The 27,400-nt window shown below is 37.3% G+C and overlaps 1 protein-coding gene across 1 annotated transcript in view; it reads right to left on the bottom strand.

Moving 5' to 3' along the window:
• Positions 1-1,036: 1,036 nt before the first annotated feature.
• The window catches only part of BBS9 (Bardet-Biedl syndrome 9), a 308,372-nt gene continuing 282,008 nt past the window's right edge, over positions 1,037-27,400 (bottom strand). The window contains exon 23 of the mRNA XM_062569543.1: positions 1,037-1,718. Within this exon, the coding sequence (XP_062425527.1) occupies positions 1,678-1,718 (41 nt within the window). The 3' untranslated portion in view covers positions 1,037-1,677. The remainder of the gene's footprint in view (positions 1,719-27,400) is intronic.

Raw genomic sequence — 27,400 nt, 5'->3', positions numbered from 1 at the left:
GGCCTCACAACTTGCAGATCTCTGGGGTCTCTTGTTGGCTAGAGTCATTTTTATGGTCATCCCCTGGTCACTTCAGTTCTAAGGGTATCAGGAGCCTTACCCAGTTCCCAGCCTCTTGGCTCCACTTAATAGCTAACGTGTTGAAAAAGCCTCCAAGAAACATGGTTATATTATGTCTAATGAGCCAGAGTAGGACAACAGGGTTAAGCAACAGATGTACAATTGGTGGAAACTAGAGAAACTGGTTTTGTTTTGGGATTGGATTCAAAGAGGTTGAAAGTAGATATGGAGGTGATGAAAATTGCTGGCTTAGACATCCTGAAAAATAATGTCTCATTTTTATCCACTGAACAAGTGTAGTGTAGACTACAGCAACCATCACAATCCCTGCTAAAACAGTGTAAAAGAGAGCTGAAGGGACTACTTCTATGGCTAGAGTAGTAGCTTGGTGAATCTCTGGCAAGGAAACCAACAGGAATATGGGATGTGGAGATGGCTCATGCAATTGCATCCATCAGGAACTAAGTTGAGACCAGTAATGCATTCTGTATCTGTCATCCAAGATTGCAGCACATAATTTTCTATGAACCAGCAACAGCCAAGGAAGACCTTGTGCAGCTCATTATCTTTGATCTCAGTATCACTTGACCCAAGTCTCAGTTCTTTTCAGTTCCAAATATCTGGTATTGACACCACAGTCAACTCACTCAGTAATTCAGATGTGAGCTCCTCTCTGTCCATTCAGACTCTTCCAAACCCTAGGCCAACGTTCTCAAATGTGTTTTGGTTGCCTCAGTTTTGGAGTTGCTTGAGTGTTGCATTTCCAACACCTTGCAGGTGACTTGCAGAACAGAAGTACTCAGCACTTTCGAAAAACTGGACCCTCTAAGCACTCTCCTGGCCAGATTCAAAAAAATGTAGGCACTCAAAAATTGTTAATCACTTCTGGAAATCTAACACATAACTAGAACAGACTGATTCACAAGAAAAACAGAAAGCACAGGTAACTAAAAAAAAGATCCATGTGTTGCTGTGCTCAGGGTACTTACTTGCAGCGTAAACTTTATTCACATTCATAGTGACATAGTTAATGGCAAAAGGGTATGCCCTTTATGTCCAGTAACCATATTTTACTCAGTATCTCTTGACAGCATGAGTCTATATAAGGAATGAGAAAGAAAAAAAAAAAGTTGATGGATTAGCAGCTTTTCTTCTGGTAGTTAATTCAGCTGTCTGAAATTGTGAATGTTAGTACAGGAGGAAAGGAGATAGTTTTGTCAAAACTGTGATAAAACAAATGTTAATGTAATCTCCAAGGGAGGTATGGTTCAGAATATCTTAAAAAACAGATAAAACAAACCCTGAAACAAAGGTTGCTTTTAACTGTGTGTAAACAGTCTTTGATCAATCGGCAGAATCCTTAGAAAGGGCTGATATATCACAAAACATAACACAACATGCCTACAACAGTTGGGTAAGTGCTTAAACTTTGGTCGCAGAGAGGATGCTAGTAGTTGGAAGGGAAATCCAACTCATTTGATCTGAAGGGAATATTTTTTTGTATAAATTAGCACAGTCCTCTCCTTCTGGAGGCTGCAATCAGTACAAAGTAAAATGGATTGGTAGTTCTGCATTTGACATCAGATGAAATTCCTCCTGAGGGCCCATCTTCAGATTTCATGGCTTTTCTGCTTCCTCTGCTGCATCCCCAGTCAATCCTACAAAGGAGAAAGAAGGTGCTTAAAAATTCAGTATACTTCACAACATACACTGTATTGTTGATCCTGTCAGAGTTTGTTAAAGTCTTGATTATACCTTGAGAAAACAATTTACTACATGCAAAACCACTATGATAAAAATGCATAACTTGCAAATTCAAGCACTCACAAGTTTAAGACACTGTAAGAATTAAAGCAATAAAGGCAATTTTATATAAACTTATTTATGCGCATGATGGATGATAACAGTCTTTAAATTAAAAAAATTATTGTCTATTTTTACATCAGAAAAAAGTGGCAGAGAAAAACCGAGCAAATGATTTGAGATGTAGTCACTTTAATCTAGCTGCATTTTGCCTGCATTTTTTCCCCAGGTAGAACTGGCAATACAAATTGCAAAACAATAGAAACTTAGGCCCTGTATATTTTTTTAATAAGGATTGCTTTTTCTATAAGGATTACTTTGGGGGAAGGGAAAAAAATGCCTGTATCAAAGACTTCTCCCTTAAACTTAGAAAGTATTAATTTCTTATTTTCAAAGAGTAGTACAACAAGAGATGATTCCATATTGGATCTGAAATTAATCTTTGCAGTAATGAACCTAACAAAATCAGAAAAGTGGGTATAAACTCCTGAAAAGAGTGGTTGGAGTGGCTATGCAAAAAAAAAGGACAGCAGATAATCACATTAGTTTGCCTACGCACATACTTGCATGGCTTAATTAAAGTGATTATTTAACCCAGCACAGTTTCTTACATGTCCACTATTATTACTGGTTGAAAATGATTTAATTTAATCCTTTTCTAATGAATGCAAAGCAATCCAAAATAAATTGGCACTCTCTCCAAATGACATATGAATAATAATAAAAACAACATATGGCTTTCATGTAATTTTTTTTTCTGATGAGCCGTCTCTGAAGAGGCTGAGATCCCTACACACCCAGAGAAGTGAAATGATCCAGCAGGTCAGCAACAGAATGAGATTATAGTACTCAACTCTTCAAACCTAGCCCAGTGCATTGTCTGCAGGCTTGACTGCCTGCATTCACACAGAATTTAGCACAAAGTATCTACATCATTTTAAAATAGGATGTCTACATTTAGATTCATGCAATTCCATACATTTAGATTTCTATTTCTTGTTTTCCTTTCCCACTGTCAATGTCCTTTGGTGCTTGGGCATTTCAGGACGTGCAAGAACAGTTTTCATGGCTGATGGTAATAGGTTCAATAAATTTTACCTCAATCCCTGAGACTGAAGCAAAGCATCAGTGAGGTTAACAGACAGCAGGAGATCAAGGACAAAATCACGAAGGTCCAAAAGACTAAGGCAGTAAGATTTCAGCAACAGCTGGAATCCCGAAATCCCAAGGCCCCTAGTAGGCTGAGAAGCTTCTCTTACTGAAGTTTCTACTTTCCTATTCCTTTTTTAAAAAAAAATAATAATTAAAAATACCATGTTAAAAGTTGACTTAGGTTTAAAAAAGCCAGTTCCAGCATGGTGGTTCTTTGGTTCAAAACTCTTCTCACCTAGCACATGCTGAGATACCAAAGGGATCAGCCCTAGGTCCCATCTGTTTAATGCCTTTATTAATGATCTAGAAGAAGGAGGTAGGCAGCATATTAATGAAATGTGTGGATTACAAGAAACCAAGATGAGCTACACGTACCGGAGAGGATGAAGAAATACTGCAACAGGGCCTAAGAGATTAACAAGGCTGAGAAAAGACAAAAGAAGATGCAACGTGAAGTGTATCATGGAAACAGCAATCTCAAGCTCTTGCTCATTAAAGGAAGTTCCACAAAAATCAGTACAGTGGGAAAAGCTGTAGAAAACATGCATTTGCAGTGAAATAGGTCATGTAGCTCAATGTAGCTTAGAACTACAGAAGCCACTGCAAAGCCTAGAGTTAATGCTGCTCCTGAATACATGGCCTTGTTACAATTGTATCTGGAAGACTGTCTAGAGCTCTGTGTACTACAATATAAAAATATACTGGAAAATGGCTTACTTTGCCACCAAAAGACTTCCCAGAAGTTTGGAAATCGGCTTCTGTGCACTTTTACAGAAGCTGAACACGCAGGTCGCTCAGAGAAGAAACAGCAACAAGGTGGAAATATTCACTGTTGACATTCTGTATTTAAGAGTGTAGCCACAGATTTACCAGGGAGACCAAGGGGCACTAACCTGTCCATTAGGATCATCCACTGACACATGCATTTCAAAACTTCAAAACCCTGCCACCACACAGTCCCCTCATTATCAATACAACTCCATTTGAGGACAGTTTAAAGGACATCTAAGAAGCACAATGTCAAGAAATAAAGGAAGGAGAGGTTTCAATAAAAAACAGGGGGAAAAGAACTTCATGAAAAGGCTGTATTATCCAAATATGTCTTTTCCTTTAGTAGGCTGAAAATACAACATGTTAAAAATTAAATTTGTAATTATAAAATTATAAGACAAAAATAGTAATTGCAGGTATAAAATACAGCCAAAGATTCTGCCTTCAAAAATAACTATTTCCATGACACTGATTTCCTACCAATAATCCTCATGTCTGTTTCTACAAACTTCCATGCCAAAATGGGCAATGTTCATGGTTATTTTCAAGTTCCTGAAAGGCAGCGGATCAGCTCAACCTAATGTGTTAACTGCAATAACGGGCTGGCAGAACTGAAGTAATATAGCAGGAGTTATTTCAGTTTCACACAGCTTTGCCCGACAGTACTATATACAACTATAGGAAACCTGGAATAGCTCAGTATGAATCAAAGAACTACTGCATGAGCAAATTGTGGGAGAACTGAGCTGACAAATGAAGTATAGATTGAGGCTCTTTTTATTGTGTAACTCTCAAATGAGAGGCACAATGAAAATGTGCCTTGTAATAACGAGCCTTCCCACCTCTACCCTGTATTTTTCAACATGCAGTATATAATAGTCATCTAGCAGAACAAGATAAATTTCACATTGATCAAACTGGCACATGACATATCATGGTAGGTCAGATGATTAATATTAGGGAGGTTTATTGTCGGTCTGTTCTGGCAAGCTTAGGAAAATCCAAAGAAATCCATGATATAAAATTAAAGTTCTGTTGATCAAAGCTCCTCTACCCCATTTCAGCAGAAACACCCCCACTTCTTTCCTTTCTTCTAACTTCATATCCCCCACTATGAAGTTTTAAAAAATGTTTCATTCTGTACACCATCAAAAAAGTCTTCTCAGAATAATATTGGTCTGAGCGTACACTCAGCATCTTAGACATGTATATTAAAAGGCTTCCATCTCTATAAATCAGCACAGCTATAAATTAGGAAACTGCGCTTCAAAGTAATCATGATAAATTTTAACCCCTGTGCAAGGGACAAACTAAAGACTTTTTGCAGACATGTTTTCACCATAGAGTTAAAATATATGATGGATTAAAGTAATATTCTCCTTACTAACATGAGATTGTGTATTTTTGAGGTTAAAACACATTGCCGCAGATGGGAGTCCACATTCATCTGCTTAACCAATGTCCCTCAAGTTGCTTTTCATATTTGCCCATCAAACATTAGCACACTCCTCAAAGCAATATCTATAAACAAAGAAATAGAATAACTCAGTCACATGAATTTGCCCTTCAAAAAGTATGGCTTAATGCATAGGTATTGCTGCAGTCACAGAAAGTTCCTTCTTAGATAAAAATGTATTTTTGCATCTCTTGAAGATTGAAAACTGAGAGGAAGTTCAAAGAAAACCAGTTACACAGATAGAAGTGTCAGAAGACAGATAAAAAAAAAATCCCTTTTTGGAATTATTATTCATGCAGCTAGAGAGAAAAAGAAATCATTTAAAGGGAGGGAAGACATCTGAGCACGAAGGCAGAAGGGAGGAGAGAAGACTGTTTTCTGTAGTCATAAATTGTTCACACTAAGTGTCACGGTGTAAGGTTGAAAAATGTTCAGGTTAAGCAATTAGGCAATGGAAAAAACTAATCAGGGAGGCCAGGGGGGTGGCTGAGTCAAGTATAGGAGAGGTTGGTAAAGATAGGGTAGATTAAATCCTAATGGGGATTATTGAAGGGGAAGATACACAGGCTTTGAACTGGATGACCTAAAGAATCTTCTCCAATCCTATCATTTATGCTGCTATGATTCAGCCTAGGAACAACATTTTGGACTCTCATGAATTACTGGCTGAGCTTCCTGGATACTATTGTACATTAGTCTACTCTGAAGCATGCACAAAACTTAGTCAAAGTTGGCTTTGAAGTGTTTAATCTACAGTATTTAACACTTCCCAGTCTCTTTTTCATACAGTGACTCAGAAATAGGGCTGTTACAGCAAGAGAACAAAAAGTTATTTTGAGTTCAGATTAAGTTAGAGAAGGGAGGTACCACTTTCTTCAGCTCTTCCCACCTAAAAGAAAAGAGGAAAAAACACCCCACCTTATGGCCTAATGGTTAATATTGCTATTTCTAGATCAAATATAAAAGAGCCTCAGAACAAACTACAGCCTTGAAGTAAATGCTTTTCATAAAATTTTGGATCCAAAGCTAAATGTTCCAAATGATGAAAGTTAATAGTTCTTTTTGCTTTTTTGTTCACAAAAGAATACAGATCTTTCTCAGCACCTTCAAGTTATATTTCTGAAAATCATGATAATTTTCTTCTTAAGAACTCCATCCATTCACTCTTAATAATTTTCATTATCACTATAAACTGCTAAGGAGATAAATGTAGATTTCTTTTTCTTAGCATATTATCTTTATTCCATGGACACTATTCAAGGAGTTTTTCATAAAGATTAAGAAAGTAACAATACTTTGCTTGTACCCAGCGAACTGACACAGTTTAGCTCGGCGTGCAAAAGGTATTAGTGTAAAATCATTGATTCTAATGCTGCGCTGAAGACAGATCTTTAGGAGGGTCGAGCTACAGACTATTTCCTGCTCTGCTTTCACAGAAGAAACTCCTGAAGAAACTGCACTCACTCGGTATTCAATATCATTTTTGTGGAGCAGAAAACTGAGTGTGAACATTGCCAGTCGCTCTCCAGCCTATGGTGAGTCACTGATCACTGTGATACATATTTTGCTTACATAATTTAAACATGATCAGACTTTTGTATCTGAAGGGGGAGTGATGGTAGATGAATGAGTAGGAAACATGGACTGACTCATTAAGAACTGTGTAAATCAAATTGCTTTGCTTTTGGTTTAGGAAGTCGTGTGACTGTGAGTAAGGAGTTCATTCAGTGAACTTCTCTTTGTCCTACGGATCCATATACATCACAAGATGGATAGCACGAAACAACAGTTTCCATCACTTGCTCATTTAAATATGCCTCCTACTAACTGCAACTAACACAAAAGGTCCAACCTATATGAAGTTATCATCAGTTCAGTTTCCAAAGACCTGGCACTCATGCCACAAATAGCAACATTAAAAGTAGGCAAAGGAGGGGCAGCTCTTACTTTGGGAACAATCCCCCACAAAACCTTTATAAATTTAGCTAAAATCTTTCTTTTATTGTTTTGTCTCAATAGTGACATTGAGTAGCAGCAGCATAACACAATGGAGATAACAAGTAACAAGCAGGTAACTTAAGGACATAGGCAACATTTAACAAGTGCCCATGGAGTTTGTTTTTAATAACTTTTAAACAGCTTATAAAGTTCGTGTGCATTCATGCCCTTAAGCAGTAGCCCTCAACAGAGACTGTGCTGGCTATTCCCAAGTTTGCAAACATGGGCACGTGGCAACTAAGGTTGAGCATGTAAGGGAGTACATAGGAAAAAGTTACCATGCCCCTTCCAAGGTAATAGCCATTTTTTTTTTCTGTTTTCCAATGTACAGCAACTAAATATTCCCATCATTAATTTGATCCTGATAATAGCCTATGCTGTGCTTGTTTTGTATGACACTCATCTCTTAAACCGCCATTACATGTTGTATGCACACACACACACAGACACCCATCCACACCCTTACTACAAAATCTTCTGCTGAGAACCCCATTACCTAAAAAGCATTAAAGATGCCACTGTTAGGTCCAATGAAATGAAGAAGGAGACTGAACTACAGCCCATCTGTTTGGGGTAAGGTAAGGTGGTGTGTACCAGGTCACAGTTCCTGGGACTATCAAATCCTCAATCTGTGAATGGTGCAGTTCAGTCTCTGCATTTGTAATGTTGCAAAATTTCTACATTTTCTCCAGGTTTTTTGGCTTTATATTTGGAGAAAGCCAAAACCACACAAACTTTAATGAACAGAAAACTACCCAGCTTGAACATCAAGAAAAATATCTAGTGACAGGAACAAAAAATTCCAGGCATCATGGTTGCTGCTTCTAATGACTAGCCATAGATCAAAAATAATGAACTTGCCTGGATAAAGCCTGGCCAGAGTGAAGATAGAAAGGAATGAAGTGCATTACCCTTCCATCACAGTGCATTCATGTTTTTAGGTAACACAAGAGGACTTAGATAAATGTTTACTTCACAACATGCACTTAAAAATATTATATCTAATCTGGAACCAACACATTCTAGGAGAAATGTGGAACTGCCAAAACACTGAATCTAGCTTAAATTTATAAATACCCAATGGAGAAAAGAGAAAGAGGAGTGAGATGCTTGAGAGCTTGAAGCCATTTAGAGCTTCAGAAATAGCAGTCTAATAACAATATTCTAAGATCCATTTAGGAATCAAAAAATCATCCAAGGAAGATTATGAAGCAGAGTCTGACCACGCTTGCAGGAAGACAAGCAGCTTAAAAAGTGTTCACCATACTATAGTCTCAGTTCATCCATAGTCTAATCTTAGTCTGGCAAAGAGAATATATTTTATACTATCTTGAAATGAAAGAATGGGTCATTTCCGTGGAAAATTCATTTTCAATGAAGCCAAAATTTTGGCTGAAAGATGTCCATTATCTGCAAGTACCTGGGTTATCACAATCAGCTATCAAATCTTGGACATTTTTCTACATTTTCCAATTTATGAGAAATGATTGTTTCACTTAAAAATTATCATGGGAAAAAGTCATTTCTGCAACAGAGGATGCTTAAATTTCATCAGAAGAGTTATTTCTTGCCAGGAAATGATTCCTGAAAATTAGTTTTTCTTTCAGTGGTCAAAATTCCCTTCTTTCTAATTAGCTATCAGTATTTGTTAGTGATGTAAATTAACTTGGAGACTTCTAAGGCAAATACACGTAATACAAGTCTAAAATGTACCTAATTATGGTCACATGAATGGCTACACTTCAATATGCTCCTCTTCAAATCTCCATTCACTGCAACTCAAAATCCTACTAAGTCTTCCAGAAATGTTGGCTCTTTAATAAATTGCTATCATAAAAAAATATATGTAGGTTATGATCATTTAGATTAGACAGATGATAATATATCAAAAACAGGGTGGTTTTAATGTAGATGTAATTCTTTGCTTTCTCCTTGGGAGAAGTAATGCTACAGTAGTTGCTCTTCTGCCTGCTCGGTTTGTCGTGCTGTTTTCTTGACTTCCCAAATCTTGACAATCCAGTGAGGATCTGACAATTAACAACTCCTTTATATCTTCCCAGACAAGTGATCACTGTGACAGATAGGCAAAACTCCAGGGGTAGGTTACCTTTAGGGCAAGATTTTCCACCATTTTCATATGAATGGCAGTGAATCCTCTTCCTGGTGACAGCCACCCAGTGCTTGCCTGCAGGAAGAGCTGAGATCCTTCACAGATACGATATATATATATATATTGCAGGCACTTTCTGCACCTATAGGCTGACAGCAGCTCATAATTGACATTTGAAGACCTCTGACCTCCCTGTTACAATCTTCAAACATTCCTCATCTATCTATGTAACTTTGGCTATGGCTGAGTAAAATTTTCAGTTGAGATGGTACTCCTTTGAAAAATGCAGATGCGGGTCAAACAAACCATTTTTCAAATTCATGCTGAAATTGTCAGATCCATTTAGGTAAAAACGAAAATTCTTGTGAACTTTTTTCCACACTGAAGTATTATAAATAAACCTCCTTGTATTTAATGGGGGGAAAAAAAAAAGTTCACAGATCCTGAAACTAATGAAATGCTTAATTTGGAGAGAAAATAAGAGAAACCTAAAAGAATCACTGTGCCTTGTCCCAAAATAACATATTTTCTGATTTCTTGTTTCAGTCATAAAGTTAAAAAATCATTTATTCAGAGTTCTACCCTTGGCAGCATGTATCCATATCTTAAGCAAGTCGAAATAGTGCAGTTATCCTTTTAATATGCATGACATAATTGTCAGAATGAAACTTTCAACAAAGTTAGCTATAATGCATAAGTGCAAAGTATATTAGCCATTATACAACATGACCTTCAGCAAGACATAGAATAAAAGTATCTTAGGTGTATCAGGAAAAAAATCCCTACCTTTTAATGAATAATGAGTCTGATAAAGACACCTGTTTAGGGCCTAGTGCTTTGTTTTGTGCAAGTGTAACTTGTATGGCTACAAGGAAGTTAGTACATTCATAAATAAACATTGCTTCCTCTGGGAGAGATACTCCACGTTTTATTTATAGCCTCAGGGGAATGGCACATATGAGCCCATGGCTCCTCAGTACCAGGAAGATGCAACAAAACAGAAAAAATACACAAAGGAAAAGCATTCAGGACTAAGTGACTTACTGGAAAACATAAAAGGAGGAGAGAGAGAAATAAAAGATCTAAAGGCAAAACATTAGGAATTGTTTAGTGCAATGAAGAGATATCTTGAGGAGGATCAAGAAGATAAAGTCAAGGAAAGGAATATTTAGGCTGTTTTAATGACCTATATTCTCCCAAGAGAAGTTGTGGAAGTCACATGGCTTATGACATTTGCAAATGAGACCAAGTACCACAATGAAGACAACAATCTGGCTGTGTCAGGGAGATGGTCAAGCTGATAAAACAGTTTTCCATTTCTAACTCCTATCATCTATCATATAACAGATCTGAGGTGTCACAGATTCCTAAGTGTTTTGTAATATTCACAGAAATATCAGCTTTTGCTTACCATCAAGCATTCAGCAACTGAATACTCTTCAATATGTTGTTCCTTTCAACAATGGAACATTATAGTGCAAATGAAAAAATCATATTCAAGATTTCCACGGATTCTTCTGGAAATAACATACAACAGGCTTTTACCATTTGATGTCATTTTTCCTTTGGAGTCTTGTGGGGAAAAGGGCTGGGTAGGGAGGCAGGTTTGAGGAAAAATGTGTTTGAAAAAAACAACAAAGGAAAAAGAATACTTTTGTGTAATATTTTCCAATCTTGAATTTCACACATTCCTTTTAAGCTACGCTATATGAGAAAAATGCTCTAAGAGTTTTTTCCACATGCAATCTTTTGATAAGTCTCAGTGTAGACTTAAAAGCAAAAGAACCCCAATAATAAAAAAAGAAAGAAAAAAAAGAAAGAGCATATATTAAAGTAACAGCTAAATAACAGCTAGCAATCTTCTATATGGACACTTAAAAATGTCTCTTTCTGATGTTCTCCAAAAATCTGTTATCTCTTTGCTTTTGTAAACAAACATTTTCAGTAAATCTTATCTTTGCAAATGTGAAGGATAATTTGGGGTTTAGTGGGAGAGAGCAAACACAACAGCACTTCATATTTTTTATCTCATGTGTCTTAACTGTCTTAACATCACACTGTACCACAGACCTGTAACAAAATTCTCTTTATTTCCATTACTTTTTCACTGATATCAGTCCTAACTCATACAGAGGGAAGTAAAGAATTCATCCCCTGCTCTTATTTTGATGCATATGTTGGCCATAGTAGCTACAATGGCAATTCACAAAACCTGTGAAGCTGCTCAGATCTGGCGATCTGGCTAAGGATTTGTTATGGCCCAGATGTGAACAACTGCTAGAAAGCTGTGGGCTTTCCAACCTCCCACCAAAATCAGCAGAAGCAGAGGGGGAGCAGCACTTTGCAGGACTGAGCCTTTTAGCACCTCTAGAAACGCTGGCTGAAGCCAGCATGCCTGCGTGTAAGGCTTGGAATGATGAAAGTAACAGTTTTAAATGTAGTATGGATTTTCTCATGGGCTCAGGAAGCAATAAAAACTAAGTATAGTCAGAATGCAGGAGAGCAATATAGCTTTCATCATTTTCTGTGACTTTAAGAAAAACAAGCTCTACTTTTATAGACAGGCAATTCAGTATTACAGATTTTCAAAAAACTTCAACTGTTATGGGATTTGCATAACAAATGCAAGTTATATTCAAATTTCTGTTCTCTGTATTGACACTACTCAAAATAATCAATAAATCTGCTGTCATGAGAATAAATTGGTTTAATTACACTGCAACACAACTGTCCTAGATAATAAGCTTCTCATTAAACTAAACACTAACGATGCTAGAAAGAGCAAACCATTTCATTACAATTTCATTATTTCTTCACTGACTAGCAATGTTAGGTAAGTACCTGAACAAAGCCAAGAAAGCAAAGAGATAGAGATGATCTATCAAAAAAAAAAAAAAAAAAAAAAAAAAAAAGAGAGAGAGAGAGAAAGAAAGGAGAAGAAAGAATTAGTAGGGTAAATAATTTCCAGTATGTACACTGAAACACAGTGCAAAGGAGTTCCTTTGTTGTACAGTGTTTCAATTTATAAATCACATTGCATTTCTTTACAGCTTTGGGAGGAGTTTAATAACATCAGCTGCTTGGAACATCTACAAATAAAATGTTAAATCACAATATGGCTAAAGTGTTATGCCACAAATAGTCATGTTAAAAAAAATAGGATGCTTAATTTAAGGTCAGGTACTGCAAACACATGCCACAGTTTATGCATAAGTAACTCCTCTGAACTTAAGGAGTCCAACAGGAATCCTCAAGCACATAAAGGGAACCACATGTGTAAAAGCTTGCAGAATTAAAGCCTAATTTTCATACTGTATGAGTTTTAAAGCTTATAGCTGACCTTCTCTTTTTATTCTGATATTTGTCTTACATTATTACCAATTAAATATTATCAGTCAAAGAAAAAAGAACTCTTTTCAAATACTAATGTCCGTTTTCCCAGATTTGGCAGTTTTATCTATATAGCTGTGATAGGGCTGTCTTTGGAGCTGCTCTGCCTCTAGTTTGCCTCTCATCCACCTGAGACAACCTAAAGACTCCTGTTCATTCATGCTTAAAGGTAACCTCACCAACAAAGACGAGGTTCTTCCAGACTTAGCACCTGCAAAGCCTGCAGACCAGAACTTGAAGGTAACATCCAGGCCACCGTTATCAGTTATTATCTATGTGAACGATACACATATGCCTCCCCAAGAAGGTGGACATCTAGGTTTTCATAAACCACTCTGAAGTCAGTGAAAGTTTTCCTCAATGGCATAAATCTGTTCCAGCTAAACAGCTCATAGGACAGAGCTTCAAGTCTCAGGTTTTCTAGTTAGAAGAGTAGTGAACTACTCTCCTATTTTACTACTCCTATTATTTTATTCTCCTTAATTACACTTAATCAACTAATTCCAGTCCAGGAAATTGTATCCAACCATTTAGGCACACAATCAGTTAAGCTCAGTGGAGCTGAGCATATTAGGTATGTGTTCAAGTTATTGACACGAGTTGAGTGCTTGCGTAAGTGTTGTCCTAACAAGGGATCTAAGTACAGACTTAAATACTTTCCTAATCATGGCCCAGGCCTCCCTGATGCCATAAGATGTTATTTAAACCTGTATTCCGAGACTGGTGATGTGAATGGACATAATCCAATATCATTTCAAATTAAATTTGCTAGAATACAGATTTTGGAAAAATCTTTCTAATGTGTTTTTGTGTATCATTCTTTCCCTTCCCCTTCCTTTCTCCCCTGCTCCTTGATTTTGCTGATGATCTCTGAAACTCTGGCATAAAAGAACTACAGGGAGAGAGACAGGAACAGAAATTAAAATTTACAAAATCTACATTTATATTCTGAATTAAATATAAAATGTTAACGAACAATGCACATTCAGAGACAAAATGGAAATGAGGGTTTTTAAAACTTTTACATTTTACTGTACATATGACTTGCAGGTAAGGTTGGTACGGATTCTTTTTAAGAAGAACCTAGTGACATCACTGAAGGAAATACCTAAATCATATATTACATTAAACACAATACAATTCTGTTTAAAACTTGCTTTCTTAGGGAACAGATACTTTTATGTCTCCAAAGTGTTCTCCAAGGAATCTCTACTTTTACATATGGCATTTCTGATCTCTCACTGCAGGAGAGTTTTACATCAAAGTTTACATAGTGCTCCAAAAGCTCCACTGCAGCCTCTCAAGGTGATAGTTTGGACCAAAAATGTAAATAGAAATATGTTATTGAGACAGTGTTCTGTTGCAGCAAAAAGGAAATCTAAATACAGTAGATGAAGATTTATCAAAATGTAGACAGAGGTAGTCCCACAGTGCCTGGCCATTATCTGCTTCTGCCAGGATTTTGCAACAGGCTCAATGCTATTGCCTCTCTCCCAATATGTCTGCAGTTTAGAAGTCTTGTTGCTGTACTCAGGGATTTTGTTGGAAAGCAAAATACATCACATGTAAGATGTTTTGAGGGGAACTGTGAGTTAAGATATAGAACCTTTCTGCCTCTTAATCCTTACTTGGAATGGTGTCTACCCAGGTTTTCTAAACCGTCATCCATGAAGTCACACTCTGCAGCCCGTGAAACCACACTAAACAAGAAGATGGATGTTATCCTTACAGTATTTTCAGCTAAAAGGGCAAAGATACGATCATTTGCAAGAAATGGGCACACAGAAATCCATGATGGTGAAAGTCTGGAAACCACTGGTTCAGTGGTGCATGAAGATGAAAAGTAGATCTAATTGGGATTTTGGCAGTATTCGTAAAACGACAGATAATGAACAATAAAACATATGAACAATAAAAATAACATGTAATGAGTAGTTACACTATTTAATGTATCACCTATCTTTCCTCATGGCTTTTGGAAGGCAGTAAGACAGAGATTCTTTTGAAATGCAGATACAGCATCTCATTTAATGTGTTGGACACAGAAAGTAGCTCAAGAAAGACAGTTCCCTTCAGCATGGTCAAATAGCCTCCCTTCTCACAGATAACATGGCCAGATCTTCTTTATCCACACAGGACAAGGAGGATTCAAATTCTGCTATTAAAAATACTATTTGCCTGAAATATTTCATATGCATTACTAGACTGAGTACCTATGCAGTAGCTCAGAAAAGGCTGAGTACTCATTTTAACAAATTACAGATTTAAACAAGAATCTCAGATCTATCATGCATCATGCATGGGATGACAAATTAAGTTACTTTATGCTTGTAAAACTAATCTGGATCATACTGAGATAACCATCTTCTGGGATGCTGCAATACCACTTCCCACTCCTGCCAAGATTATTTTGACTGACTTCCTAGAAATGCTTCTAACATTTCTTTACCTTCTGAATTCTAGGATCAAGATGTTCTCTCTCTCTTTATTCTTTCTCTTAAATCTGATCTAGAAATGTCTTCATATAGCACGTGACATCACCTTCATAGGACAGGACTCAGATTTGGCACATCTCACGCCTAATCTGTTTTTTCAGGCTCATCCAGGACAGATAACAGAAATATAAACAGGAGGAGGATAAAGTCTGAATGCAGTTTGAAAAAAATTACTTTGGTGAAGTCTTTCTGTGCCGTTTTGATATACTGAGTTTAGGATTAGTTCAATCTATCTAAAACTGTGGGTAGAGACTTTTATATATGTGGATAAATAATTTTAATTAATTTAATTAGCTAATTGAAATAATAAAAGGCTCTATCTTATCTGCCTTAAAGGCCTGTTCTCATTTGTCCACAAAGCACGCTTTCTACTTTGTTAATCAATGAGCGCTCAAATCACGACAAGAACTGGCATTGGCTTCAGGGTGGGAGCAGAAAGAGAACTGCAAAGCTCAATGGAATATGAGTCAACTGAAGTCATGAGTCAAGAGAAGCCTGTAGCTGATTGACTCTGCCTCACCAGTAGGTGTTACTTCAGCCGTTAATGCAGATTGCTGTATGGCTGCAGGGATATGCATGCCTGCCAAGGTACATAAAAAATATCCAAACCAAACTAAAATCTGCCAGATACTGAAAATATCATATAACACCCTGCTCTGTATCTGCAACGGCATCCAAAGTAACATTTGGGAGAGCTGACCACAACCACACCCATCTCTACGTCTGCTATACAGCCTGAAGGTTTTTCATTGACGGCCATTCCACTTAATCATTCAAAGCGACGCTTGGCTATTCGATTGCTATGATTTAACATAGTAATAACAATAATCCAGACTATGGCTTAAACCACTCACAGTATTTCCAAAACTGTTTATTAGCATTGGCTTCTGGCTTACTAGCTATTTTCAACACCCTTAATACTGAAGTTCCTCCTCTGGCAGGTCTGAGAAGCCCAAGACCATGTGAAAAAGGCGGCTTTATTTTCTGCTTGACTGAGTATTTGATAACTGCACTTAACTTTACCATTTATTTATTTAACCTCAGCTCAGGCTGAAGCCATCTGCCCAGTGCATTGCAACTGCAGGTCCAAAACAGAACTGCCTACAAAACACAGTGTGTATGGGATGAAATTCAATAGCTCCTCTTCAACTTCGGAGTCAACTGCAAGGCCATCTAATAATCCCGTCCTTTTATTGTAATCATAGTCTGAACAAATCAGACTCTAATGCTTAACATCTCTGAACAAAGTATGAGACATATCAGACTGAGGATTTCTGTCACACCTTCACTGAAGCTTATCTTTGAGCTAGCATATTCTAATTCATTTTCAAGATCCTTTCTGGGTACCCTCTGTATAGGAAGCTCATCATTAAGGGTCTATTTCATTATAATTTTTCAACACAAAAAATATTTTCCATGGACTGAAAGAATTGCTTTCTTATTTCAATCTACACGCAACAGAATTCACCGGAACTGAATCAATAATTTATTTAAGGTTGGTTATGCCCTAACATAAGTCAACATTCTACCATACAGTTATTAAGATGAGACAAAGAAGAGGACATTCCTCCTTAACAATAAGTTTTGTTCACTAGGGATGATAATACAAGAGGAATACCCCATGTAACAAAATGATTTGTCTATTGAACATAAAATATCTCACCTTGGTTTTCTTAAAAAAATTTTGTATGTGAGCACTAGTATTTTTATCCATGCTTCTGTAAAACTCACACAACTTTTTTGTTTACACAGATACAGTAAGTGAAAGGCAATAATATTCAGCATTTCATCTATACATAATATCAGATAAAAGCATTTCTCTATGAGACTTTTTTACTGTAAATCCAGTGCTTATGAAACCAGTGGAATTGAAAGCAGGTGGGACACAGTACAAGGGTTTCTCATCATTCTAAGCATACAGTTCAGCTCACTCAAAAATAATAAAGCGTCTATGCTTATTCAGTCTTGTACTTCTCTTAAAGCTAGGCCACTCGATTGTGCCAAATAATGTGCTGTCCAACTTGGACTGAATTGAGAACACTAAGCTCATTTTCCTAGTGAACTGTGCTGTACTTGTATGATTTCTACATTACAGACATTATCTATTAGAAAATAGAAATAGAAACTTTTTGAAGTCAGCACCATTTCCAATTTCTTATTTTATTCTTGGTTAAATCTTAAAAGATATTATACTTGAGATTAAAACTGAAAAAGAACATTATTACCATGATGTCTATATACACTCATACACGGTACTATATAATTAAGTAATCATGTACACGGATATGAACTCTGCCAAATTCTGCATTGTCGTTATAATTTATATTTCATCTGATAGCTGGAAGCCACTCCTTAGACGATTCTCTTTCCAACTGTAAACAGCAGATAATATCATCTTTTATACTCATTAAAGATTAGCAAGGAACTAACAAAACTTTTACCACATTCATTTTTGCTAACTTAAAAGTAAGAAAAAGATAAAAGCGTAACTTGCATCTTGTAATGGTGAGAAAGAATAAAGCAAGGGGTACACGGTAAATCAAATGACAGCTGAACTTGTTCAATAAAATAAAAGCTATAAATCAACTTGAACCAGTCTGTCTTTCTCCTCCTCCCCTCCACCCCATCTATCTTCATAATTATTTTTTAAATTTGAGTCCTGGTTGGTATCAAACACTGATGGGGACTGACTGTAAGAACTTCTTCTTTGAAATCTGCCTTGCCAAGGAACAAAACTGTCACCCAAGCTTTGAAAAGCAGTTCTTGTGAAATCCCTCTGTAACTCCAAAGTGCCGAGAGGCTGCAAGAATGAAATCAGACGTTTTCTTTAACAGGATCGATTGTCAGTACTTGTACTGAAGATATATATATGCACTCTGAATCATGCAGAAGTCTGTGATTGCAACTTCAGTTCTGAAATAGGAATGTTCACTTTATGGAGAATAATGGTCTTTGTCATTGGTTTTCATTCTGAACGATACGAAAATACGGAAATATATCAAAAAAGAAACTGCGTTAAGTTTCAGATTGCAAATGTCACCAGAAAAACAAGCTGTAGCTGTGAACAACAGAAATAGCAAACGCTGGATTTCTGTCAGAGATTGTCATACTCCACCTCCCACAGTCCGCCCAACTAAACCCATCTGTGTGCCCACTAGTCTCACCTCACAGTACCCTCAGCTACCCTTCGTGTTTACTAATTCCCCCCTGAGCAAGAGCCACAAATCCGGCTGGTTTGGTAAGGGTGTGCTTACTCAAGATCATGTCAAACAGAACAGATAGCTGCTGAATTCATGTTTGAGCTTTTCCTCTAGTAATCTGAACCTTTCCTTTACACGCACCCAATAATTTCTATCAAATTTGTATGAAATTATTCTTTTTGAGATCTCTCTCTCTCTCTTTTAAATGCATTAGAAATTGTCTATGGGGGTTCAACAAGGATGGGGAGAAAAGAAAAACAGGTAAACACTATGATTAGATGAGGTTTCAGAGAAGGTTAAAAATGAAAGGCATTTTTGTTAGATACAAAATAACTGGACATTTTGAAATTATAATTTAGGGGGCTTCAAGATCAGCCAATCAAAATGTGCTATTTCAATGTGTCAAGATGCTTCATGTTGAACAAGAATACGTACTTTTTCACCTTGATTTCCTGTATTCAGTCTCCTTCACGAAGAATTCTGACTGAACTTGTATGAAAATGTTTACATAAACAATTTTGCCATTGGGAAAAAAGCCTGGTATCACTGATTTTCCTTGAATGAGAGTAGCTTTAACTGAGAATTTTTAGTAAATCAAAAAACCCTCAAAATCAAAGCCCACATCCTGACATTTAAATATACACTTAAACCAGAAAACAGTCGATATGCAAGCACTTCTGAGTTTGTATTCAATTTTTTTAAAAAACCTATGGTCTATGCACTAGTTAGTTCTATAAAATGCCATGGGTTAAAAGCAAAAGTAATAAAAAAGGAGGAGTCAACATCACTAAAAAAAATCTTAATTGTTAAAATTCTTGTAAGATCATATTGAAAAACTGCACCATTTGAAGAGACGATAAAAAAAAAAAAAAAACATTAACTGCAGATGACTGATTTTACCTCCAAGTTTATTTTCACCCCAGCGCAGTGCAACCCAGTAGAAGGCTCATTCAGCACAAGCTCTGTCCTGCATTGACGTGACCGATGTGCTAGCAGAACCCAGGCTGATACCTCTGCACCCATGTACCAATTTGGTGGCAGCTCAGTGGTCTCCACCGCATGCCCTAAGCACAGCTGTTCCAGCCCTCATGAGAGGGGACTAGCAAAGCTGTAACCCCAGCTTACACCTTTCTGCTCCTGGGCCATTTGAGGGCCTAAGGACAATTTCTGTGTAGCTTGTTAAAACCAATTTCCGTGGGCTGCTGAACAGCTGCAGCGCTGTCTGGAATCTTTGTGGCACTGTTACTTTAGGCTTGCACTTAACTCTCTCTCTTTCTTCCAAATACATTGAACCTTGAACCAGGGCTTGAGAGATTTTTCTACCACACCTGCATTGAGGAAATCCTCCTCAGCTGCAACCTGGAGTTTTTCACTTCATTATGCTACTTCAAACCTTTTACATTGGAATGAGAAGAATAATCTTGCACAGCAGAACAAACTTTCACTGGCAGCAAGAAACGAGCAAAGAGCCAACATTTCCCTGTAATAAGCAGGGACTCAATAACGAGCAGCACAATGATCCACAGAGCGAACAATTTTCAGTAAGGGTGCACAAAAACAGGTGCCTCATTTTCAAAAGGAAACGATAAGGTCTTTTCTTTTTTTTTTTTTTTTTTAATAGTCCTAGATGAAGCACTAAGTGACTGGCCTCATCCTCACAAGTATTGCATAAGAAAGAACAGGATCCTTTCCGCTGTTACCACACAACCCTAAACTGCCCCACCAAAGTAAGGCTTTAACGGATCAGTGGGGAAAGGAGGATGTGGTTATGCGTCTGGCACGCATACACCAAATAGAGAGTACCTCTGTGCTGGGGACATGCTCCATGGGAACCTACAGCATGTAGCAAGCACTGCTACACTGAGCAAATTTTACTATTTTAAATGAACACTGGGTATTATTAAACAACCTTTAGACTGCTGCTCCTTGCTGGGGTACACAAGTTAAGAAAACACACCATGGTAACACAAAAACATATGACAGCAGTTTTCCACTGTTCACAGACTTTAAAAAACAGAAGGGTTTGAACTACGATGATCTCAATACAACATCTAGTCAGATTCCCAGAATAATACAGAATAAAAATTTTCACCCAATAATTGACTGAATGAGCCCTTAATTTCAAGTAGAGCTTTTTGATGTAAAAACTTCAAGTGAAGAAGAATGGATCACATCTGCACGAAAACTGTTCTGCACTGCTCAAAATTTTTCCTTTATTTCTAGGTCCAAATCTTCCTCACTTCTGCTTCCAGCCACGTACATGTGCAATCCATTGGTTCCAAAATCATTATCTGGTTTTGTTCATCTCTACTTTACATCAAACAAAACACAAAAGGAAGTAAAAAACAGCTGTAATATACACACTACAGATCACTTAATCTCATGTCTAGTGTCATACAAAGTACAAGATAACAATCTTGAATCTAATACACACTGTCTACTGAAACTGTCATTGCTTTGATAGTGAGTGCAATTTGTCAATACTGGAAGGATTAAATCTAGATGAAGCACCTATCTGAGCAAACTATCCCCAATGTGGATACAGTTTCCTCATTCGTCACTGAATGCTGATGGAACTAAGGTCATAAAAATGACACTGAGTATGCTCTGCACTTTCACAGATTTTTCCTCTACAGAACAGGTAATAGTCTAGTGGACTTTATTTTAATTATGTTTGAAAACCATATGACTTTATTTACACAGAAGTTTCACTTCTAATAAGTCATTCTGCTGCCAAATAATTTCTCTTATAAAATATCTGTTTACTTTCTAAACAAAAATTGCTTCTTTAGCCTTAACTACAGAATACAAACCCAGTCCTGTGCTATTTACCAGTAATGGAAGAATTGAGTGGAGATGGTGAAGGTCTTGACAAACTGAGTCTGAGTTTTATAAACCAGAATCTTATATTCTGTACCTTGGAACTTTATAGTGAAAAAGTCCCTACTGATTAAGATGGGAGATTTCTTCAGTATAAGGAAGTAAAAATGGCAGATATCTTTTCCCAGGAGCCTTCAGCTGTAGTGTTATAATGCAGTAATATCAGTGGAACCAGTTTAATGTTAAGAAATGATCTTGTTCAGTCTCTAACTGTGATACCCATTAAGAAGAAATGACGAAGGTCAGGGAGGCAGCACCTAGAGAGATGAGGACAAACTGCGCATTTGTTCAGCATCCTAAAAGGGTCCTTTGAGAGCATGAGGTAGGAAAGCAGATAGCATCCCATAACCTTGCAGAGCTCTGTCAGTGGTGTTGGAGGCAAAGGGAAGATCACAGCTTTGTGCTGTTTCTGAACCAGGGGAGGCTCTTTGTCACCTCTGATAGAGGGCACTGACCAAAGACAGTGGCTGGTAGAGACGTCTGCAGAGTCTGAGAGAGGAAACAGTGCACGGGAACAGAGCAAAGCAAGACAGAGCAGCTCTCTGTCAGAGACTGGCTGAGCTGAGGTAGCAGAATTCATAGTAACAACATCATAAAGTATTCGAAAAATCTCCTTTTACCATATTCATCAACAAATGAGGAACAATACCGGCAACACAGTTACATCCATGTTTATGTCATCTTTTGCTAAGGTCTCAAACCCCAGAGTCATTTCTGGCAGCTACTCTGCGGAAGGTAACATAACCAGAATAAAAGCAGCAGCTTCATAACTTAGAAATACACAGACCCTGGGCCCAGGTCCCCCGATCGGGTCATCCAGCTGAGAATCAACAGGCTACTGTTGCTTTGTTTCTAACCACTTCCTGACTGCAGTTTAGCTATTTAGTCTTTCACCACCTGGTTTGTATTTGATTTACAAAAATAAAAATAAACAAACTCCCCGAAGGAACAACAATAATATTGCACAGTATGCAGTTTGTGACCAAAAAGGCTAGGAACTGCAGTAATACATCCTCTGGTACCTAAGCCACAGGTCAGATTGGTTGCCAGCTAAGCCAATATTTCTGGTTTGAAGCATTTGCTGAATTCTCTCAAACAATAAGAAGGATTTGTTCCATCACTGAAATAGAAAACTAAATTAAAGAACGGCTGTGTAAATAAAGTGGAAGTTCATTCAAAACCAGTGACCCAGAGGCCAGTTATTTGTGGAATATAAAGAAAATTAACCTGGGAAGAGGTCTTAAAGTCTGAAGCTGTATTTCTACTGCTTTCTTTCTACACCAACATACACACAAACATAAAAATGGCTCTGAAATATGAAATTTAAAGAATGAACTGAATTTTATCAGATGTTTGCTGAGGACAGAACCGAATATTTATTTCATTCTTAACTTCAAAAGGCAATTGTGGAATTAAAAAGCTAGGATTCCTATTTTTCCTAGTAAATAATATTGTTTATTGTATACATTTGTAAGTATTACAAATATTTTGTAAATAAACCAATCCCATTCACTGTAAAATTTTACAGTTATCTTAAAGTTGTAGTTTATTCACTTTTAATTAACTTCATGATCAATTCTTCCCATGCAGCTAACCTTCAGGTTTTAAGTGGAATCTACATTCCATGTATCTGCATAAAGTTGATCACACAGCATGTTTGCTTAAAAATATAACACGCTCATCATGGAAAACTGAACAACAAGATTTTAAATTTCAGCGTAGGTCTTCAATTGTCAAACGAGTTCAGAGACACCCAAATCTCACCGAAATTTGATTATCACTATGTTCCTTAGTAGTCTTTCAGCCTGGTGACGGGTATAATACAGAAATATGAAAAGAATCAAAGAGGAACCTACCTTGTGATTCTAGAAAATATAAAGCAAGCACATTATATTCACCTGGCAAGCTGTTCAGTTAATGCTCCGTGCAGGGAGTAGGGTGGTGAGGGAGGAGGGAGAAATACTCCAGCAATCACCTTTATATTTTCTTACACCCCAAACTAGCTTCATATCTGCTTCCCCATCTATTGATTCCAATTAGCCAAACTACATAGAAAAACCTGTTCTGTGGCAATGACTACACTTACTTTCACGCTGAACAGCAGGAAGATTTTTAAAAGTATATGCTGATTTGCAACTGTACATGTTCATTTGTTGCCAGCTACTACATAACTGATCCAGGAAAGAACTTACATCTATGCTTATAGTTTAGCATATGGATACTTCCATTGACTGCTGTGACAATATTCATGAGTTTAAAGTTAAGCATGATCCAAGTTTTTATAATAGGCCAGGTAATCCCAGGTTTTCACATCCTTATGTGCCTTGCGCATCTACAAAAAAAAATGAAGAACTCTTTGGCTTAAAACAAAACACTTCTTAAAAATGCTTAAAAAGTACAAGAATGGCATTCTAGCTAGACCAAAGACTACTTAGTCCCCATAGCCAATTTGTGACAGTGTCACGAAGTGAATATTTTGGTAGTGCATAAAACAGAGGGCAAACGATAAACCATCCACCCTCTAGCATTCTGCAGCTGGCGGGTTTCCTGAGCTAGTGAACATTTTTGCATCTTTGTAGTCAGTGGGTTTCAACTGACTTTTCTTTCATAAATTCATCTAATTCCTGAACCCATTTGTACTCTGGGCTTCCATAACATCCTGTGGCAAGGTATTCTACCCTTTATGCAGTGAGTAGAAGACTAATCCCTTAACTTGCTTGAAGCCCACCACCTGATATTTTACTTTGTGGCTCTAATTTTAGTATTTTGAGAATCACTGAACATTCCCTACTGACCTTCTCCATGCTGTTAATTTTTTTCATCATATCATGCCTCACTCACCTCTTTTCCTTTCTAGAAAACACTACCATGAAGCATCTGGTCTTTATCTTAGCTTTTGCCCTTTGGATCTGTCCCCTCCTCCTTTTTTGTCACTGTTATCCATACGGATCACAACCAGCACCTCCCCTCTCCATTTTCTAGAGATCTTCTAACTCTCTTGATAAGTCTGTCATTTTTGCATACCATTCTCCCATCTGAGGTAGGAGTTTGTTCCTCTTTGGTCAAGTAGCCACAGCTAGAGAAAGCCACCCTTTCTGCCGGTTAGACTCTGTTCCAAGAGGACTTCCAGATATGTACTCTTTCCCCATCCCCAAGAAGGCCTGTGAGGAGACCGCATATATACGGACAATAGCTCTGTTTGCAAAAGGCCCCATTGTTCAAGCAGGTGGGAGACATTCAATACCGATGTCGTCGCTAGACTGCTTTGTTGCACCCTTCCAGACACAGTGCCTCCACCTCCGTTCCTCAGGTGCCAAGTTCCTGCCAGCAGAATGTTCTCATTCACCACTGTCACAAGTACAAACAGCATTCACAAAGTCAAATAGGATTCATAAGTGAACTTAATCCCCAAACTGTCACAGAAGCCGTTTGAGTAGTCCCTTATCTGACAGGGCTCTTCTCCATTTCCCCTGTGCGTTCCCCACCAAAAATTGTAGAGATGAGCAGACTAGTTTAGTTGTGGGAAGCTGCTGGCATGGAAGGAAGCTCTGGCTGAGCTCATAATGGAAACCACCTGCCCCTTGATTATGTTCTGCAGAACAGAATTTCTCATTATGTTCCCTCTATAGTACTTACTTAAAAGACAAGAGATTTTTGATGTCATGTTAAAAAAGAGAAGGTGATTTAAAGGGATAAATGGCTATGAAGAAGGTAAAAAAATACAGGAATCTCTCTTTTTGGTTAGCACACCCAGCACCCTGGCAGATTAGTAAAATAAAACACACAAACAGAATACAGAATGTGATGGAAATGATGGAAAATGTGATGGAAACCAACAGAAAGTAAGACGTATGGCAACAATTTCTTTTCATGTCAAGATAATGTCATCATTGCAGCTAGTGAGAAGAAAATCCTTCTGCTTTCAATAACCAATGTGTTTCTGACCTATGAACGTTCCAGGTCAGGTTCCCAAAGCAAGTACTGATCTCCACTGGCACGAATCCCTTTCCTCTTCTCCACTTCAGTTACACATTCTAACCTGGGTAAAAGTCATGCAGGGCATGCTGAAAATTAAAATTCCATAAACTGCTACTCTTCAAAGGAAAACATTTGCAAACAGGCATGTTTGCATTCTACAGCACTCAGAGAGTAACAATCAAAAAGTGCTTTGTTGCGGTCCTAAGACTTTGATAAAGAATTTGGTTGATTCAAATACCAGATACATTAACTCAGCTTTGAATACAAAGGCTTAGTACGCTGTCAGAAACTGCAGTCCATCCTTTTTGGCACCAAGACACAATTTGAGAAGGTAACAGTAGCTTGTGCTATGATCCTATCAGATCTTACAAATTCAGCTGGGATAGGCAAGCATAGTACTTGCACAGCAAACTTCCAAGGAAGAAGGTGCTGCCAGTCCATAACTGATTACAGGGTAGAGGATATGCCCCACTCCTTAAATCACTACCAACCTATTAAGGTGTGAATGTAACAGAGACTGTGTTTATTAGAGGTGGTAACTCATTCAGTTGAGCATCACAGCACTATTGAGCTAAACCATGGGTAAGCAAGCATCATTTAGGGGGACGTAAAGCAAGTTCCTAACCTCTTGCAGTCATCAAAAATATACTGGAATTTAATGCACAGTTACACAGGAAAAGTAACAGACTTCAGAAACAAACTCTGATATGCTGTCTAACAAGATTCACCCTGCAGTTTGAGAGATACAGTATTCATGCTCTCTCCTGAACTGATGTGTAGAGTTGCTATGTACTATTAAATACTTACCACATTCCACCCCAGGAGTGACTGCATTTCAGTGCTAGTGAAGTGATCTTATTTAAACATTACTTTGCTCACAGGAGTGCTGTGAAATTTAATTAAATTAATGCCTGTAAAGTGCTTTGAGGTTCTCAGTTGAAAGGTGCTATAGAAATCCAAAGTACTATTAGTGTTTCTAAGGATGGGTGAAGCAATTTGGGCAAACTAAAAACCAGTATAAATCCTTCCTCAAAGCAAAACTTTTTGCAGTTGCAGTTAAGCTATTTTTTATTTTTGCTTTCATTTTTAATACCTCTACAATTCCTAACTTCACCTTCAGTTGGAAGAACCAACAACTGCATAAGACAAAGCATTAATACTGCCTCATTCTTTTTCAACCTCCTAAATTTACCTCTGCTAAAAAAGATTCTCACAGTTTTTCAAACTGTATTGCTCTCAGACATCCTAGCCAGTCTTTATATCCATGAACCAATACACACACAACTTTATCAGATAAAATATAATCAGGTCTTGGATCTTCTGTGAATCTACAGTTACAGAATTAGCAGAGCAATCTACTGGAGAGTTAGCCCAAGTTTCTAACTGTATAGAACAACAACAAAAAATTCTTTTAACTGAAATATAAACATGGGCCGCAGGCATCATCATTTTGATTTTACAGACAGGAGAAACAAGAGCTTTCAGAGGGGAAGAAACGATAGTTTTAAGAGCTGGGATCCTCTCCTCAATCTCCATGAAATTCCTAGCTTTAGAATAATATATATTTTTATGTATCTGCATTGGGGCACTTCAGAGAATCTTCTTTCTTAAAAAAGATATATAAAAAGATACATATATGTATATATTTTTTCCCCTAAGGTTACCATTAAAGTACTCTATTTCCATGCAATCAGAGGGCAGCCTTTTACATGACACACAGTTGAAGACTACTTAAGAAAAGCATTTCTAAAAAGTATAAATAGAGCTTTATTAAAATCATGTTACAACATGTAAAACTTATATCAAACAGAAGGTAATTAAATCCCAGAAATCTCATGAAAATGTTTGTTCTCATGAAATTCCCAGCTTAGTTTCCAAATCAAAACAATATGAATAAATATTCTAAACAGAAAAACTGCAGGAATGGAACTTTCAATTCTTTTGAGATTTGCCCGTCACTATTTATTTCCTTTTAGTTTGGTACTGAGGAAAGGAATTCTGTAATTTTAACACCTGCAATAGAGTACTGAGGGACACGGGTACCTAAAATGGTATGTTACTTAACTATGGTATCACTCTATTTAACACAGAAATTTTTATTGACTCA

The sequence above is a fragment of the Rhea pennata genome, chromosome 2 (assembly GCF_028389875.1).
Source record: "Rhea pennata isolate bPtePen1 chromosome 2, bPtePen1.pri, whole genome shotgun sequence".
NCBI lineage: Eukaryota > Metazoa > Chordata > Aves > Rheiformes > Rheidae > Rhea > Rhea pennata.
This window is presented reverse-complemented; position numbering and strand designations above follow the sequence as displayed.